Source organism: Apaloderma vittatum, unplaced genomic scaffold, assembly GCF_000703405.1.
Source record: "Apaloderma vittatum isolate BGI_N311 unplaced genomic scaffold, ASM70340v1 scaffold3216, whole genome shotgun sequence".
NCBI lineage: Eukaryota > Metazoa > Chordata > Aves > Trogoniformes > Trogonidae > Apaloderma > Apaloderma vittatum.
The window spans coordinates 92,443-108,538 of NW_009722134.1; the positions used below are offsets into that span (position 1 = coordinate 92,443).

Genomic DNA, 16,096 nt, shown 5'->3' on the forward strand with positions numbered 1-16,096 from the left:
AAAGAGTCAACCCAAGATAACTGGAATAGAGACGCTGTGCAACAGAAATGAGAATCACAGATGATCTAAAGAGCCTAGTTTTAGAGACACAAACATTCCAAAAGCCCGCTAAGCACCGTCACAGACTCCAGGAGCAAGAGTATTGTTTTGGTGTGCTGAGACGGGGAGGAAATGTGTGATACACAGGCTATGGAACAACTCTGACAGACAGATGATATAATAATAGAGACAGATCAAGAAAAAACATGATAAAGTAATTGTTGCTATGGGAAGAGCATGATCTATATAAATCCACATGTTCTACCACGCTGGCAGTAGAACGCTAGAAAAGCTGTATGAATGGCCAACATCCAGTGTAACTTAAACTCTCAGCATGGCTTTACCCCCAAATTACTTTGATTTTTATTTTATCAAAAAATTTGTTTAATAATGCCATAGGAAAAGAGTTGACTACTACAAAAACATATAAGGGAAAAAAAATCAACTATTCTTTGAGGCTTCTGAAATAAGCCTCAAAGTTAGAGTTGTATTTATGATCCAAGAGAGATGCTGGAATTACTAGTTCATTTCAACTCAAGCACTACTGGTTCCAATTGTAATTACATATTTCTCCTTTCTTTCGTCTTAGTAAACATGTAGAAAACTAAGCAAGCATGGTCAGTCAAAGGATGCTGTAAAGAACAGTTTCTACCTATATTAACAACACAGGCTTTAAATTCTCAGCAAGTCTCTCTACTCTGTTGACAAACTCCCTCCCATCTCCACAGCCTCGGACTGGACTACATCATCTGAGAAGGAAACAAACCTGAAATGCAGAGCACAGCTGGATCTCAAAATTCTTTTTAGGGCAAGATTTTGAGTTGGCACAGAATAACGAATTTCAACTGTTCTGAAAGCCTAATTCACGATAATACACCGTTACATCAGGTTTTCACATTAGCAGCCCACTCACACCTGAACACTGGAATAAGACAGATTTTCTGAAGTTACCTTCTCTTTCCATACCATTGTCCTTCCACATTTATGGCAATTTGACAGTTAAAGCTGCTAACATTTCTACAACAAAATCTGAAGCAGCAAGGTCAGCTTGTGCAAACAATACACATCAGGATGTTTATGTATTTCTGCTTTTTTCTCAGGAGTTATTTACTGGCAGTGCAAAGCACTGTGTGGCAAGTTTCAAGCAAAGAACTGCAGGGTTGTCAAGCAGTTAGTTATGTACAGCAGTACATGATGCAGTTTTATTAGATTAATACAATTGAGTTACCTACCTTGAAGCTTCTTTAATAACATTTTGTAAAAATATCAGTCGGGTTTGTAAGCTTCCTTGTACATGCTTCAGTAAAAAGAAGATTCTTTCATATTCTTAAAGAGAAGAGCAAAATCACAGTTACTTAAGAAATCCCTATATAGGCACCTGTTGTAATAGATCTGAGTGAGATGCAATAAATTTCATTCAGCTTTTGTAAGCCTTTAGGGTATATCTCCTATCAACCAAGCCTGCAGCAATGACATACTGCTTAATGAACACTACCGGCAAAAAAATACAAGGTGCTGCAGTTCAGGATATTACTGAAACACCTAACAAGTTAATTCTAATACTGATAATATAATATAAAAATTACTTTCATCATCACTGATAGGTATAGTAATGTTCTAATCACTCATCTAGGAAGTTCTCAGCAGAGATTTTTAAACAAATCTTTTCTGCTTGAAATTCATTTTGCTTCAGTCTCATGGTTCAGTATGTTCCTAAATCAGCAATCTAATGTGAACTCTTTGTCTGGCTCTCCCACCAATCATTTGAAAGAGAGATTTGATATACTTACTCCTTCCTGGTTTTCGTATCTCTTTCATAATTTGTGCTTTTAGCTCTATATTAATCTCTCTGGAACTTCTGCAATGCACACTTTTTTTCCCTTTGCTTGGTGAAGACACTGGCAAATTCTCTTCAGTACTTTGTTCTTTACTACTCGATTCCTCATGATTCTCCAAAAACTCATCGACATTCAAGTTGTTCTCTAAATGTTCATGGCCTGCATCCTCTGTATGAGCTGCCGGTCGATCCAGTGAGTTGAACGGTGAAGAGGGCATTGAAAACTCCGAGTCCACAGTATTTGGGAAAACATCCGATGAAAGTGGGTCTGTGACATGATTCTCAACCACATCATCCACTGTAACCTCATTATTTGTTTCTGATGCTGAAAAAAACCCATAGATGACACTTGCCAGTTTCATGTTCTTTATCATTTGATAGAAGTCAATGAGTCAGTTCAGTATTAAACTCTTGTAAAATTACGCTCCAGCTTTTCTAGTCTACTGTACGTGCCAAGCGTGTTTTTGGGTTGTAACACTGAGCACATTACTGTATCTCCTGGCAATTAATGGCTTAAAAAAATAAATAAATCACAGATATATTCTTTATATCAAAAGAGAAATTGCTATATGCGGACTAGCAACAAAAGAAAAAGCACTTGTAGAATGTACTTTTATGACATGCTTGTCTTTCCCCATTAAATTGGATTGACAAAGTTCACTTTAGTGCTGAACAGGGGAGGAAGACTGTTACACAGCACCTCAGCTTCACACCAAGGGAAGGGAATTCACTGCACTACAGCAAAATTCAAATTAACTTCATGCTGTGATCCTTTTGGAGCATCTGAATTCCCAAGTAAAGGAAGAACATCCTTCTGACTGTTTACATTGTCTCCTCATTTAATACAGGAAATGCATCATTTATACTGGGAAGTTCATATGAAGAGATTTCTGTTGAAGGACTAAATTAACTCTTCCTGCACGTAACCTCAGATGCATAGTTACACACTTCATTTTCAAAAATGAAGGATGACACTTCTGTATTTGAGAAACCAGCCAATGATATTGCCACATAAACAAGTTTTTTGCATAAAATTAAAAGCAAACTCTCTAAAGATGAAAATATTCACTTACTTTTGTGAATAGGAATAGGTTTAACAAGGTCAGGCTGTGCTTGTGTAGTTGGTGTTGGTGGCCCTTTTCCTCCAATATGATTATTCACAACCGAGGGAGTCTGTGGTCGACCTCTGAGCAGGGGGGACATACAACGTCGTCTTTTTGGGATCCCTTGCATATTTGGTTCTCCAGGTCTTTTCTGTTTATTTTGAGGTCCTGATACAAACTCATCTGCTTCATCTATCATCATTCCCTGTAAAATTAATTTCGTGGAGGGAATTCTTAAACATTAAACCAAAACCGCACAATATAAAATACAATGAACACTTTGACATTATGATGTTCACCATGTATATATAAGGTAACTATGGACAACTTGCTCTTAATTCTCAAATGTTGACCAAATCCTTCCTAAATCAATATATGCTTATGGCCCTTATCGAACAGTCTGCCAAGTAAGACAACTGAGTGGGCTGTCAAACTTCCTTTTCAGTAACTGCAAAATGACTCTAGCATTTAAAAGAGCTCTAAATAATATTGGTATTTCAGTCAAGTCCAAGACAGATTTGGAAAAAAGGAAGAGTCCATGCTCTCTAAGTTATGAGGAGCTTTCTATGGGGGAAGTTTGGAAAAGAAGCATGCTCAGCTATTAGCCGTACTATAAATGTGACAAATGTATTTAATTTATAATACAATTCAGAGGCGTAATGCTGGGTTTCGAGTAAGGGCTGCCCTCCATGGGCTACTACTGATGGAAAAATACCTGAGATGCTTTCTCATAAGTAGTACTTTTCCAAATACTTGCAAGCACACTGACAAGAACATACTTTTTAAGTGTTACAGAAAAGTCACCTTTTTGTCCAGTTTGAATGGGTTGCCAAATGTATGAAGCCTTCGTGGTTGATCAGGATCAAGCTCTCGCAGTGGCGAAGGTATTTGTTTTAGATATTCCTGGTAGTTTCCCATTTGTGCTATAGGTACACTGTGAACTTGATCTATCAGAACAGAAGGTTTAATTAATATATGATACTGCTCACCTTATGAGAATGTAGTTGATAGCCAACTTCACATCTCCAGTTTTCAGTCTTTTATCAAACACTTAAAAAACAGATGTGCAAAACTCACCATTATTCTTGCCTAACTGGCATTTATAACACCATGCTTTAAGTGCAGAAAACTTGCTTAAATGAATCAGTACTGACTTGTGTATTTATCATTAAGACAGGGAAATAAGCACCAGTTGTCAGGCATGGATGTTAAGTTTTCCAGCGGGTCCCATAACTTTTCAATAGGGTAGGTGGGTGAAAAAACCGCAACTGGGAACAAATTGTAACTAAAATGTTACTACAAACAAAAGATACATTAATGCAAAGTAGCAATGTCACACTGAATACAGCTTGGACACAACTCTACCCAATATTAGCCACCCAAAATTTAATTGTTGAGACTAGCATTTTCACAAAGCAATGGTGATCTTTGACCGCTGGAATCAACAAATTCTTGAAATCCACAGGACCTAATTCTAAACTTACTATGGTAATTAAAGTTGCCAAGCCTTTGATCAAGCAAAACATACACTAGAAGAAACTAGCAAGAAAAAGATCCCTAACATTAGTTTTTACATGGTTTAACCCCCCTCCCTTCAAAGAGTAACTTCTCTGTATTTCACATTCCATTATCACAGATGTTAATCTGACATAAGTAGTGGCAGGATTAATGCAACATACACTTCCACTTGCATTGCCCTTCTTGTTTTCTCCACTTATTTCACCATCTTCTGTTAGATGCCGTAAAGCAGTGCCAGAAGACACAGTAGAAAGGTGAAAGAAGAAATCAGCAGACTAATGAACTATTTGCTAATGGCCTAAAGGGCAAACGAGTCACACTGGGAGCATCCAGTGAGCAAGTTTACTTCTCCACCGCTCATAAGCCACTTCTACGGACAGAGATCGTAATGTTTAGAACTGCCCTGTGAATATTTTTTTCTTCAATGGGAAGAAACAGTGAATAAAAAAATCTTATTTGAAAGCCCAAGTCTTCTCATACAGACTAAAGGACAGAACAGTGAATATGCAGTCTTCTCTATTCTCACCATTTTCTCTTTCAATAAATTACTTATGGAAAAAAAAAATCAGAAAATGCAATTTAATGGCACTATCGGATGTCCACTAAGTTTTAACCATGATATTTGTTACAATCTCTACTTTTTTAGCAAGAATCATATCATGGGTCGACAAAAAAATAAACTGTTATCTAACCTTCATCTTGTCCTTTGAGGAACTTGCGAGTACTCTTCAGTAAATTAGATCTCATTCGTGTTAACTGATCCAAAAGATTTCTTCTGGGTATGTCATAAGCGTTTCTAAAAGTCTGAGGTTTCAAATCCTACAGTTCCAGTAAATAAAGACCTAATTAATGCCACGTATGAAACAATAACTAGCATTTCAATGGAAGTATATTGAAAATAACAACATTACACACAGTGGTGCTTACCTTATTCAGCAAAGCTATTTGGAACCCAGCATACTCCTTCATATTGAGGTCTAGAGGTCTATGAGGAATTTCCCCAGTAATCCCCTGTAGCAGATGTTGAAAATCGTTCCTATGTGCCATAGACAGGTTGTGTGATCTGCTTCTGACCTTAATTCCAGTCTCTTGCGCTACCTTTTTGCCTACAGAGCCAATGACTCTATCGGACTCTATTTTGGCCTTAATTTGAAATAAATAAATAAATAAAATTGACAATATGCTCTTAAAAGGATTAGTCAGACTTAATTCATTTTAAATTCCTACCTAGAAGATTCAACAATGTGCTAATACACTATGACGACCATAACCAGGATGAGTGCTTAAGGAGTGCTTAATACATAACCACTTAATGCTTACTACAATTTTCAATATAGTGAACAGTTTGTGCCTACGTCTTCTGCATATTTCTCCGCTGCTGCCCATTATGGTATCTAAGCACCAATATGCATGCAATGCTTTTATTTTCATCAATTGCCATAACTTGACTAGTAATTCTCTGCAAATCTATCTGTACTCACATCGACTGTTTTCTACAATAACAGCTAAATGCTGTCACTCTCAAAAGAGTGATTCTCCCACAACTATAGGTGTGATCAGTCACACGATAGTATCAACTTTTTAAAAGCTCAATACTCATAACATTAATAAATATGGCATACATGACAATACCCAATTCTGCTCAACTACATAGACCTAACACCCAGTATTATTTCAGATTTGCACCAAAATTAAACATGTTAATAAATGCCATTTTCTCTGGCACAACACAGTTGAACAAAGAGCCAAAAGTAATTTAGAAATACCAAGCCAATGTTGCTTGCAGTTTCACGTAAATTTATTGACGACTCAAAATTTGAATAGGTACTTATGAACAATACTGAGCCTCTACTGGCAGTGCCTTTCAGAAGTTAGAAAAGCTTCAAGTACCAATTGCAGTGCATGTCATTACATTTCAGGAGTCTAAGATGTTTAGGTTGAGCGATCGGTTCACAGAATACCGAGCGACATGACTATGATTTAATAGGATATACTGTAAACTTCAAGACATTTCCTTCCTTAAATAATCATTTATATTAATGTTTTCAGGTAAAGCTAGTCCGTAAGAACTCATGAGCTACATTACAAGTACTTGTAGTATTTCTTGAAGTTTCAAGCCTACTACATTATTAGCTTGAACAAGAAAACTCAACATGCACAGCTGAACAAAATAAACTGGAGGTAGCAGGGCAGAAATGCTTTAGCACGTGCAGGAGACTAGTCAAAATTACAGGCACTATCCTGAACACAGACAACAATTTCAAAAGGTCATGTGCCAAGTCTGTATCCTTATTTGAGATTCTGAATTATGTCAGTTTAAACTGACTGAGCACTTTCCAGTTAATCTTACAAGCCAAGAAAGGACACCTTCTGATTCAGATGCACAAAGTACAAATCTACTTTTCTGCAGAAATGTTAGAACAACTTTAATATCTAAGATAAGACAACATGTTTTCTTTTGGACAAAAGTTACTGTCTGCACAAATAAAAATGCTACTTAAATAATAATAAAAAAAAATTCTCAATTTGTACCTCCATATCTATCTTTAAAGCTCAGTCTCTACTTTCCCCTTCAATTCAGAAAACTAAAATGCTTTTTTGCTAATTGCATATGGAAAAGTATTAACTTGATCTTTCCGCTCTTTTTTTCCTTCAAAGCCACTGAACTTGAGTATTTTATGATCATCCTGATATTAGAATAAATTTTTACTGCTCTTTTGCTTCAACATTACCTGCTGACTCAACTTTTTGAGATATGAAATGACACTGTAACTAAGTCCATATTCCACATTGTCAGCTATAAGGTTTGGTGCTCCCATCATTCTCACAGCTTTCTTCAAAGGCTGAAACATGAAATATATTGTAGTGTCATATTTAACTCTGTAAGCATTGTACATAAACTTTAGCTATCTCTATCCATTTCAAATAGAACCTGAGGTCCTCCAAGGTAAAACAATTATTTTTTCCAGGCAGCACTGCTTTGCTGTGGTTTTCAAGCATTGCTCCATTCACACCAACTCAATTATTAACGGAGGTATCATTTATATACGAGTCAGAGCTGACAAAGTTTTCATAACACTCAGGTCTCACTCAAGCCTTCCAGAGGACTCTCGTGAAAACATTATATGTCATTATGCATGAAGTTTATCTATTCTCTTAAATTAATATGTATTCTATTTGAAATAGGGAATACACCCATACTGGAAAGATAACTACAGTTATATAACGAAATTTCAACACAGCCAGTCATCTTACCCCAAGATAATAAGGAGGCATTGTCTTCAAATAGCTTTCAAATGACTGTCGCCATTTTAATGTAGGTTTTGCCTTGTGTACTTTAAACAAGTCATCTGAGGGTTACAAAAAGAAACATGGCAAAATGAAAGGCACAACCAAAGACATGCCAGTTCCTCAATGCTTAAATTAATGTATGCATTTTATGTATTTTAACATATATACAACTAAGCTAAATATACACACACGTAAGACCAATGCTGCAGCCAAAAGACGCAACCCGATAAATTACTTATCAAATTGAATTGGGAATGGAGACAACAGATTAGGAAAAATGGCTCCTAAAATAATGAAACTATCAGAGACAAAAATAAATCTGAAAGAATGATGATTAAGCACATCATCTTACACAGCACAGTCTGAGTCACAAAGGTCAGCCAAGTGAAACAAGTTACTGATGACAAACACTGCTCAACATGCTACCTTTCCACAGGTGTGTGATTAATACTGGCATTAATTGCAGTATCCTACTTCAATAAGATGAACTTTTCAATTACCTGCCACCTGAGAAAATTTTGATGAAGTAATATTTACCTAACAGTGGAAGCAGGACTGGGTAGTTGTAAGGCATCACAAATAAATTCACACAGTTCAGCGCTGTACTAGCTTTCAAGTAACCAAAAGGGTGACCAAGTTCACTGTATTTTGCACTATTGCTTACATATACCTGCAACAGAACACATCATATTGTATGTAAATCCAAAATATCGCATGCTGAAAGTTTACATCTCATTTCGATTCTAGAATTAAGTCTATGAAAAACAGCATTCTATAAATAACTTCAATTCAGCATGCACTCTACTTGCCTGCCAGCAGGTCTGAGGGGATTTTCTTTCCAGGATAAACTGGGTCAGTGGTGAAGGTTCTAACTCGTATTTATCAAAAGGCAGTTTGTCAATGACCATCGGTTCACAGTCAGTACAGGAAAATTTCACCACAGGATGAGATGTGCGAGGTGGCTAAACATAAGCATCACACTGTTAATAAGTCTGCACAACGATTAAAATGCAACTGTGCTATGACAACAAAGTAACAGTTTTTTTGAAAACAGACATATTTAAGGAGTCTATTCAATTCAGGATTAATATTTACTGTTAATGAGTCCTAAGCGATTAATTTATCATGTTAGTACAGTCTTAAAATGCTACAGAATCTTATTTTCTAAGAAAAGGCCAAATATTTTACCCAGTAAGTCTAGAACTGTATGCAAGTAAAATTTCTTGCATATACACAAAAACTTTGCAAATGGAAGTAAATCCAGTGGGGATTGAAAAAATCTATGCTATTCCAGGGCATGCCCATTTTTATTCCCCACAGAAGCTGGCACCATACTTTTGAATTTGCTGACTTCCTCCAGCACTTTTCCTTCTTGGCAAACTTAATAGTTACAAAATTCAAACTGAATTATAATGACCAAGAGCAGCATGACTTCAGAAAAAGCAAGCTTTAGAAGAACATACATTTCAACTGAGCCTGTGAAAAATTATTTCAGTTCAAGCAATTTCAGCGTTTGGATTTTAATCTCTTTATTAATTGCAGGGAAAAGGCCGTTGTGCCTCCAGTTTCAAGTGTAAGTGAACAACATATTTGAAATTTCTTTTGCTGAAAGGGAAAGGCGATTTTGTGTGTGTGTGATGAAAATTGGAGCTGTAGGGCTCCGACTGAGAAGTTTTCAGGAGAGGAACATTAGCTCTTATACTTACCCTGAGCCTCCTCCAAGGCCACTAGAATCTGGCGAAGAGCTCAATCAAGAGGCCTCCTGCCATTTACTCTCTTTACATGAAGGTGACTAATAAATATGTAAAACAAACTAGGGAAAACACAGGGCTTCTTGGATCTTCCTATAACTTCATTTTGAAAGTAATTTTTCTACATTTATAGGCTCTGGCACCTCTTCAGTTTAGGATGAGCCACCCAAATGCTAGATGCTTGCAGAGCCAGGCTTTAGCACCTCCGCTCTGAGGAACATGTACTGTCCAAGGACACATGAAGCGGGAGGCCCAACCAACCGAAGGAACTGCAATTCCCTTCAGAGGAGATGCCTCCAGTAAATAGTTGTGGTGGAGTTTTTGACCAAGAAGCCATGAAGCAGTGATACTAGGAATAAAAAGGCTGCAGAACAAGTTGAATGCTAAGACTTGAGAAGTCCAATAACCCTCGGCTGGAGAGCAGAACTAGCTTTACCTCAGAGCTGTGGGAGCAGCCATTCACATGTCGATCTACCAACATAATTACTACCAGACTTTCACATACATTTAAGAAAGGCTTAATAGTATCATTACCTACAGGACACAAAGCAGTTGTTGGGGTAGGACTGTTTGAGACAACTCCACTGTGGATCAGGTAACAGGGAGAAAAAGAAAAACGTCTAACTATGGACTCCTAAGTAGAGAAGAGTTACAACATACGCTAGGCTGCAACACTGCATTTTCAGAACAGTGAGGAAATACAACTCTTGAAACACTACCAGTAAACTTAGCTCCCCACACTGCATAAAGAAGGTCAAATGTGGAATATGAATGTGGAATTCGAATGTGGAATTCGTCAAAAATCTAGCTGCACATACAATAAGCCAGTGCTCCACGCAGTTAAGAGCGCTGCAGTTGAGGGGAGAATTGCTTCTCATCTTCTCACCATCTGGCTAAGTCAACCTCGTGTTTTCAGCAATTTAGTTTAACAGCTCTTCGCTTGGTAAGATCTAATTCAGCAATTGCCATCAAGATCTGCAGCAGCAGACAAAACTGTAATGACGCCAGTGAATGGAGGCAGATACGCCATGGATAGTGATTACGAGGAGAGCATGTGACAGTTTTCCTACTGAGCAGCTTTTTTATACCCAGTACAACGACATTTTGCTTTTTAAATGACTACAGATTTACTTTTATTCATATATGCTAGCTTACTTCATAGTTCAGAAGGGCATCCTTCAACGGATGTGGTCACATGCCAGCAATATCAAACCTGTAAACATGACTAAAATTTCATACCTGTATCACTCCTCAACAACCTGTATTTCAAAGGATTTTACCCATTTTTCAAACATAGGAGATAAAATTTATGAAAAGTTCAAAAAAATCCATAAAAACCTCAATCAAAATCATCATGAAATGTAGGGAACAATTATACAACAGCACTACTAGTTTAATAATTTCTAAGAATTAGCAGAAATACAAGAATATATTATATTAGAGCAAGTATTAGTTAGATCAAGCAAAAGGCAGTGGCATACATTCTTTTATGAAAAAAAACTAATAAAATTAATTCTATAGGTAGTCCTAATAAAATTAATTCTATGGGTAGTATTTTAAAAATCAAAGTGAGTTTCTCTGCTTAGGATAAATGGCTACACTATGGCTACACTAAACAACACATAAAGTTACATTCACTTGCTAAATTGAAAATAGGACTATCACACAGTTTCAGATTGAGAAGATCATGCTAGCTTCTATTAATACTGTCTGTGAGGCAATATTGTATTACGAAAATGCCACTTTACTTCTGATTTGATATTTTAACGGAGTTGAAACAGAAACATTACGTGCATGTACTAGGTTGGCAAAAAAATCTGCTACAGGCAGTTTCTTCACGCTTCAAAGTTACTAAAAAGCAAATCCCACAGTATTACTGGCTTGTGAGTGATTTATCCAAGGTAACTGTAACACAGGTTTACATGTGTCATTCCTTCTTGGCTCACACTACTTTTACAGTAGCTGCAATGAGTACGTATCTCAAGATTGAAAAAAAAGTAAAAAAATCAGTGAATAGTAAACCCTGGAATATTCCCCCATGCACAAACCCTTTGCTTTATCCAACTTCAGTACGTACCAGCGTTGGAGAATTTTGATCTGGCCAAAAGGATTCAGGAACAGGCCAATGACCTATAGGAACCCCAGTTTTAGGGTTTGGTCTGACATAAATAAGTTTGTGACAGCTGTGCCAAGGCTGGGGTCCAAAGGGTCTAGATATATCCACCTGCCCATCTACAGAAGAAAAGGCTTTATGAGTCAAAATAGTGTTGAAACTCAAAGAGTATTAAGCAACTTCTGTGAAAAATTTAAGAATTATACTGCCAGGGAAACTCTTCCTGCAGTTAATGCTATTTCTGAGAATAGCAAATAGTTGTCAGTAAGCATTTCTGCAAAAACCCAGGAACTACGAGAAACCAAATAAGCGTTGAACATTTACAGGATCAGAGCTGAGAAAGCCAATTAGCTGGAACCTTTGTAACAATCATTTTCTTTCTCCTCCCATTGTTACTACCAGATAACCTTCAAATCTCTACACCTTAGAAAAAAAGATTTGATACACACAACTAATACTGCTGGACTAACTTTTTATTGCAGCAAAGCAGTAAGCACTTCCCAGTAACATCCCAAGAGGGACATAGGTAAGATAAGGCTGCACAGTTGTATTTGTTATTTTAACTCTTAGTGCAGCCACTTTACTACATTAGACAAAAAAGGATAAATGTATAAACCCCACAGTATTTCCTTATCAATCTATTTGCATTTCTAGCTGGTTCAAAACCACTTCTTAAAACCCATGAACCAATTTCACTATGCTTGTTGTTAATAACTGCATTTAAGGCTACCTGAGTAATATGACCAGAGAGCTTTTACACAGGGTCTTGCAGCTGTAGCCAGTACTTTGAAAGAGTACGACAGAATTTCAGACACAGCAGGTCCTTTTTATAGTAATGTCTTTTAAATTGCAACAGGTTTCATCTTGTTTTGGCAACTTTTACATTAAGTTCATTAAATTTTACTTTTTTATATATATATATCCCAGCCACCTGATATCATGGTATAAAAAGTTTCAAGTACCGTCAATTGGTGAGGGATCCGGTCCAGCTTTTTCAAAATTTATTACCACTCCACTTTGCACTTTTTGCACCAGTGACTCAAGACACTGATTCAGCATTCTTGGAGAGCACACACAATATGATCGACCTAAAATGAAACAATCAAGGTGAAGGTTGTTCAGCATTTCTGCCTTTATTTGAACTTCGATCATTCGAAACTGTTCACATCTGCCACCCACACTGATTCATGGATGGATCACTGATTTAAAGCTTCTACCAAACACTTCCTCTTTGTTTTAGCAGCACGGCAGCCTAGTAAAGCAGTGACAGTGCAGGCACCTCACTGGAAACGTTTGGGGTTTAGCCCCTTAGTCCCTTTAACTCAAATTGTTGGTTGCATTCATGGAAAATGGGCTCCCCCTTGTGACGGACGTCAGCACTCAACTGTCCACGAATTGCAGTCAAAGCACTATTGCTATAACCTACATTGCCCTCAGGAAGTAGTAGATCAAGCCCTTTTGGAACACTTTTTACATCCCTTTGCTTGCTTTCTATCACATCCTCTCCAACGTATCAGAAGAACTCGTATGTTTTTAATATGTGATGTAATCAAAAACTTCCACAAACAAATTATAAAATCAATGCCTTTGATCTGGAATATCAAAAATATGAGTTATGATGGAGAGAGAAGTCCATTTTTGTTGTGAATTACTATGCATTCTGCATTGTAGAAATTTGGCATTGCATTCTGCATGCTCTGGAAGGAAAAAAAAAAACCACGACTCAACACATTTCCTTCCCTTTTGACTTTTTTAGATCACAGTATGCCAGGAATTTAGCAAAACTGTACTGCAGAACAGACACAATTCTTAGAACTTCTGACTGCAAAACCAAGGCATGCTAGAAAAAGGTAAGTTTTCTAAAAAAATTGCTAAAGTAGATTCACACTCTTCCATGATAGGCTACATGTAGCTTTAATGCCTTTAGTTTTATTACATCTGGGTTCTGAGTTTTTACAAATACTGTAAGAACTTAGAAATACGTATTCCACCCCACAGGCGCATGATTAATAGAGCTACACTGAAGTGATTTTCCTTTTGAAAAGTATTTATTGACTAGTCAAAGGAAACCAGGGCACTCACCTCCTGTGACTTCGCACATAGGTGTGATTGCGGAGTCATCAACTGGTACCCCCGTCACCTGCTCCGATTCCGGTGCTGTAATCCCAGGCAAGCGCAGAACCAAAGCAAATAACCTCTGATCCCATCGAAAGGGTTCCTTAGTCAACTCACTTCCAGGTAGAGGGGAATTGAGAGGTAAATGGAGCTGGAAAGGAATTTAAATTTGTGAATAGATTGCTTTTAAAAAATAATAAATAAATAAATTCAGGTTGCATAATGATGGCAATTCACTCTATATAAACACACTAATAACCTCTCTACAGATACTTATAATTTGATTTAGGCACTGTACATAACAAGCAAGATGCCCATCATTTAATCAACACTTCAAATGCTTCAAGGCAACATGACTCATGAATGTGAGAGGTGCAAGCCAAGTGGGCACAACCACTTTTAAAAACTGATCTGAACTTCAGAATCAATAGAATATTTTCTTTAGAACTGCAGCAGTAAGAACTGACTCACTGCAACATTCTTTTATTCAAACTGTTTTCTGCAGAACAGGCCCATTCTCAGCTGTCTCTTCCTCAATTCTTCAAGATCACAAGCACAACTGAATGAAGAATTAATCTGAGACTCCTGCAGACAAAATATAACTTGGGTATAGTTGCTCAAAAAATAAAAATAAAATCTAGCTGCCATGATCACCTACTCCAAATAACTTAGCTTCAACAAGTGAACTAACGTAGTAGTTATACAATCAGAAGGCAGAGATTTTACATAACTTGGGTATAACTTACAGTTAAACTCATGCCTGTGATTAAAGTGAAAAGCAGAGAATAAAATCAACACGGAAACACAAAGGGAGTTCTGACTTTTAGGTAAGAGCCACAGCTACCCATACAAGGAAGAATTGCTTTGCCACGCGCCACTGTGTTGCCTCTGTCTGGGAAAAACTAGACAGAAGTTTTAATTCAAAATATTCAAGATATCATCCATGAACAAATAATACACATGGGCATTTCTTTCACTGTAACTCCCAGAAGAGACAGTAAAGAAATTCGAGTTTCAGACTTCAAACATGCTGCACTAGAGATACAGAGATGGTCAGGATATTATTTATTAATCACTAACAGCAACAGCCAGAGAGACTAACAGAAGACATAAAGTTCCCAGGCTTGGTGGCAATTTTGTAACTAGTTAACTCAAATAAGAAAGAAACATCAATGTGTTAGCTTCTAAGGGACAGCACGAGGTATTCAGAAGACTCAAGTCTCTCTTTCTGCATGCGGATATGTCACACAGAGATTAGTGAGAAAACAAAAGCTTGTCAAAACATCCAAGTACAGAAGCACTGAACAGACAGACTCATAATGAGCTGTTACAAATTCCAGAAAAACTGATAGATCCCTAGCTGTTGCTATGGCTGTCAGCACGCACAGAATTCTCATTTCACCTGGAGCACTGTAGCCATAAAGGTGAAAAAAGGAATCCCCCAAAGCAATGACAAGTAGTGCAAACAGTTCCATCACCCACCCAAATACAAGGATTAAGCCCAAAAGCTGAAGCAAACTCAACACTTCTCATTGTCCTGGTTTGAGCTAAACAGAACCAATTCTGCTCAGTGGTTTTACTTTTCAGCTGAGTCTCTTCTAACAGGCTGCCCTTTCTGAAGTTAACAGCATGTTTTTGCAGACAGTGTCTGCTACTAAAAGAGATAATGCCCGATGTTCATAGTTCTGCCTGGGACTGGTATGTAGAAAGGCTCTTGCTTATACTTACTCCTATAGTGACCAAGGTTACTGCTGGAGCTTGTGTAACATCGTGGAGGTGTTGGCAAGTAAAAGGGTCACAAGGAAGTAAAAGGTTGCAACTTCAGATAAGACAAGTGAGCAACAAGAGCATTCCATTTCATACACATCACATTAAAACTGAGGAATCATGAGGTTGAAGCCTCTTCTTCAATGGCCTGCATCGAAGGAGGACTCTGTCGTCCCTTCTTCTACCTTTGATCCTAAAATACTAAAATGTTTGGGGTTGGAAGGGACCTCAAAAGATTATCTAGTCCAACCTCCCTGCCAGAGCAGGATCACCTACAGTAGGTCACACAGGAACGTGTCCAGTCAGGTTTTGAAAGTCTCCAGAGAAGGAGACTCCACAACCTCTCTGGGCAGCCTGTGCCAGTGCTCTGTCACCCTCACACTAAAAAAGTTTCTCCTCACATTGAGGTGGAACTTCCTACATTCTACTTTACACTCATTATTCCTTGACCTATTACTGGGCATCACCAGGAAGAGACTGGCACTTTCCTCTTCACACCCACTCCTCACATATTTGCATACATTAATAAGATCTCCTCTCAGCCATCTCCTTTCAAGGCTAA

General features: G+C 37.5%; 1 protein-coding gene across 1 annotated transcript in view; it reads right to left on the reverse strand.

Moving 5' to 3' along the window:
• Positions 1–13,918, reverse strand: part of INTS6 (integrator complex subunit 6) — a gene marked incomplete at its 5' end in the record, with an annotated part of 17,300 nt that extends 3,382 nt beyond the window's left edge. Inside the window, 13 exons of the mRNA XM_009871643.1 lie at positions 1,272–1,365; positions 1,830–2,201; positions 2,950–3,184; positions 3,784–3,926; positions 5,190–5,316; positions 5,425–5,640; positions 7,230–7,340; positions 7,753–7,847; positions 8,326–8,458; positions 8,598–8,750; positions 11,617–11,771; positions 12,615–12,740; positions 13,735–13,918. Coding sequence (XP_009869945.1) covers positions 1,272–1,365; positions 1,830–2,201; positions 2,950–3,184; positions 3,784–3,926; positions 5,190–5,316; positions 5,425–5,640; positions 7,230–7,340; positions 7,753–7,847; positions 8,326–8,458; positions 8,598–8,750; positions 11,617–11,771; positions 12,615–12,740; positions 13,735–13,918 — 2,144 coding nt within the window. The remainder of the gene's footprint in view (positions 1–1,271; positions 1,366–1,829; positions 2,202–2,949; positions 3,185–3,783; positions 3,927–5,189; positions 5,317–5,424; positions 5,641–7,229; positions 7,341–7,752; positions 7,848–8,325; positions 8,459–8,597; positions 8,751–11,616; positions 11,772–12,614; positions 12,741–13,734) is intronic.
• Between the last annotated feature and the right edge of the window lie 2,178 nt (positions 13,919–16,096).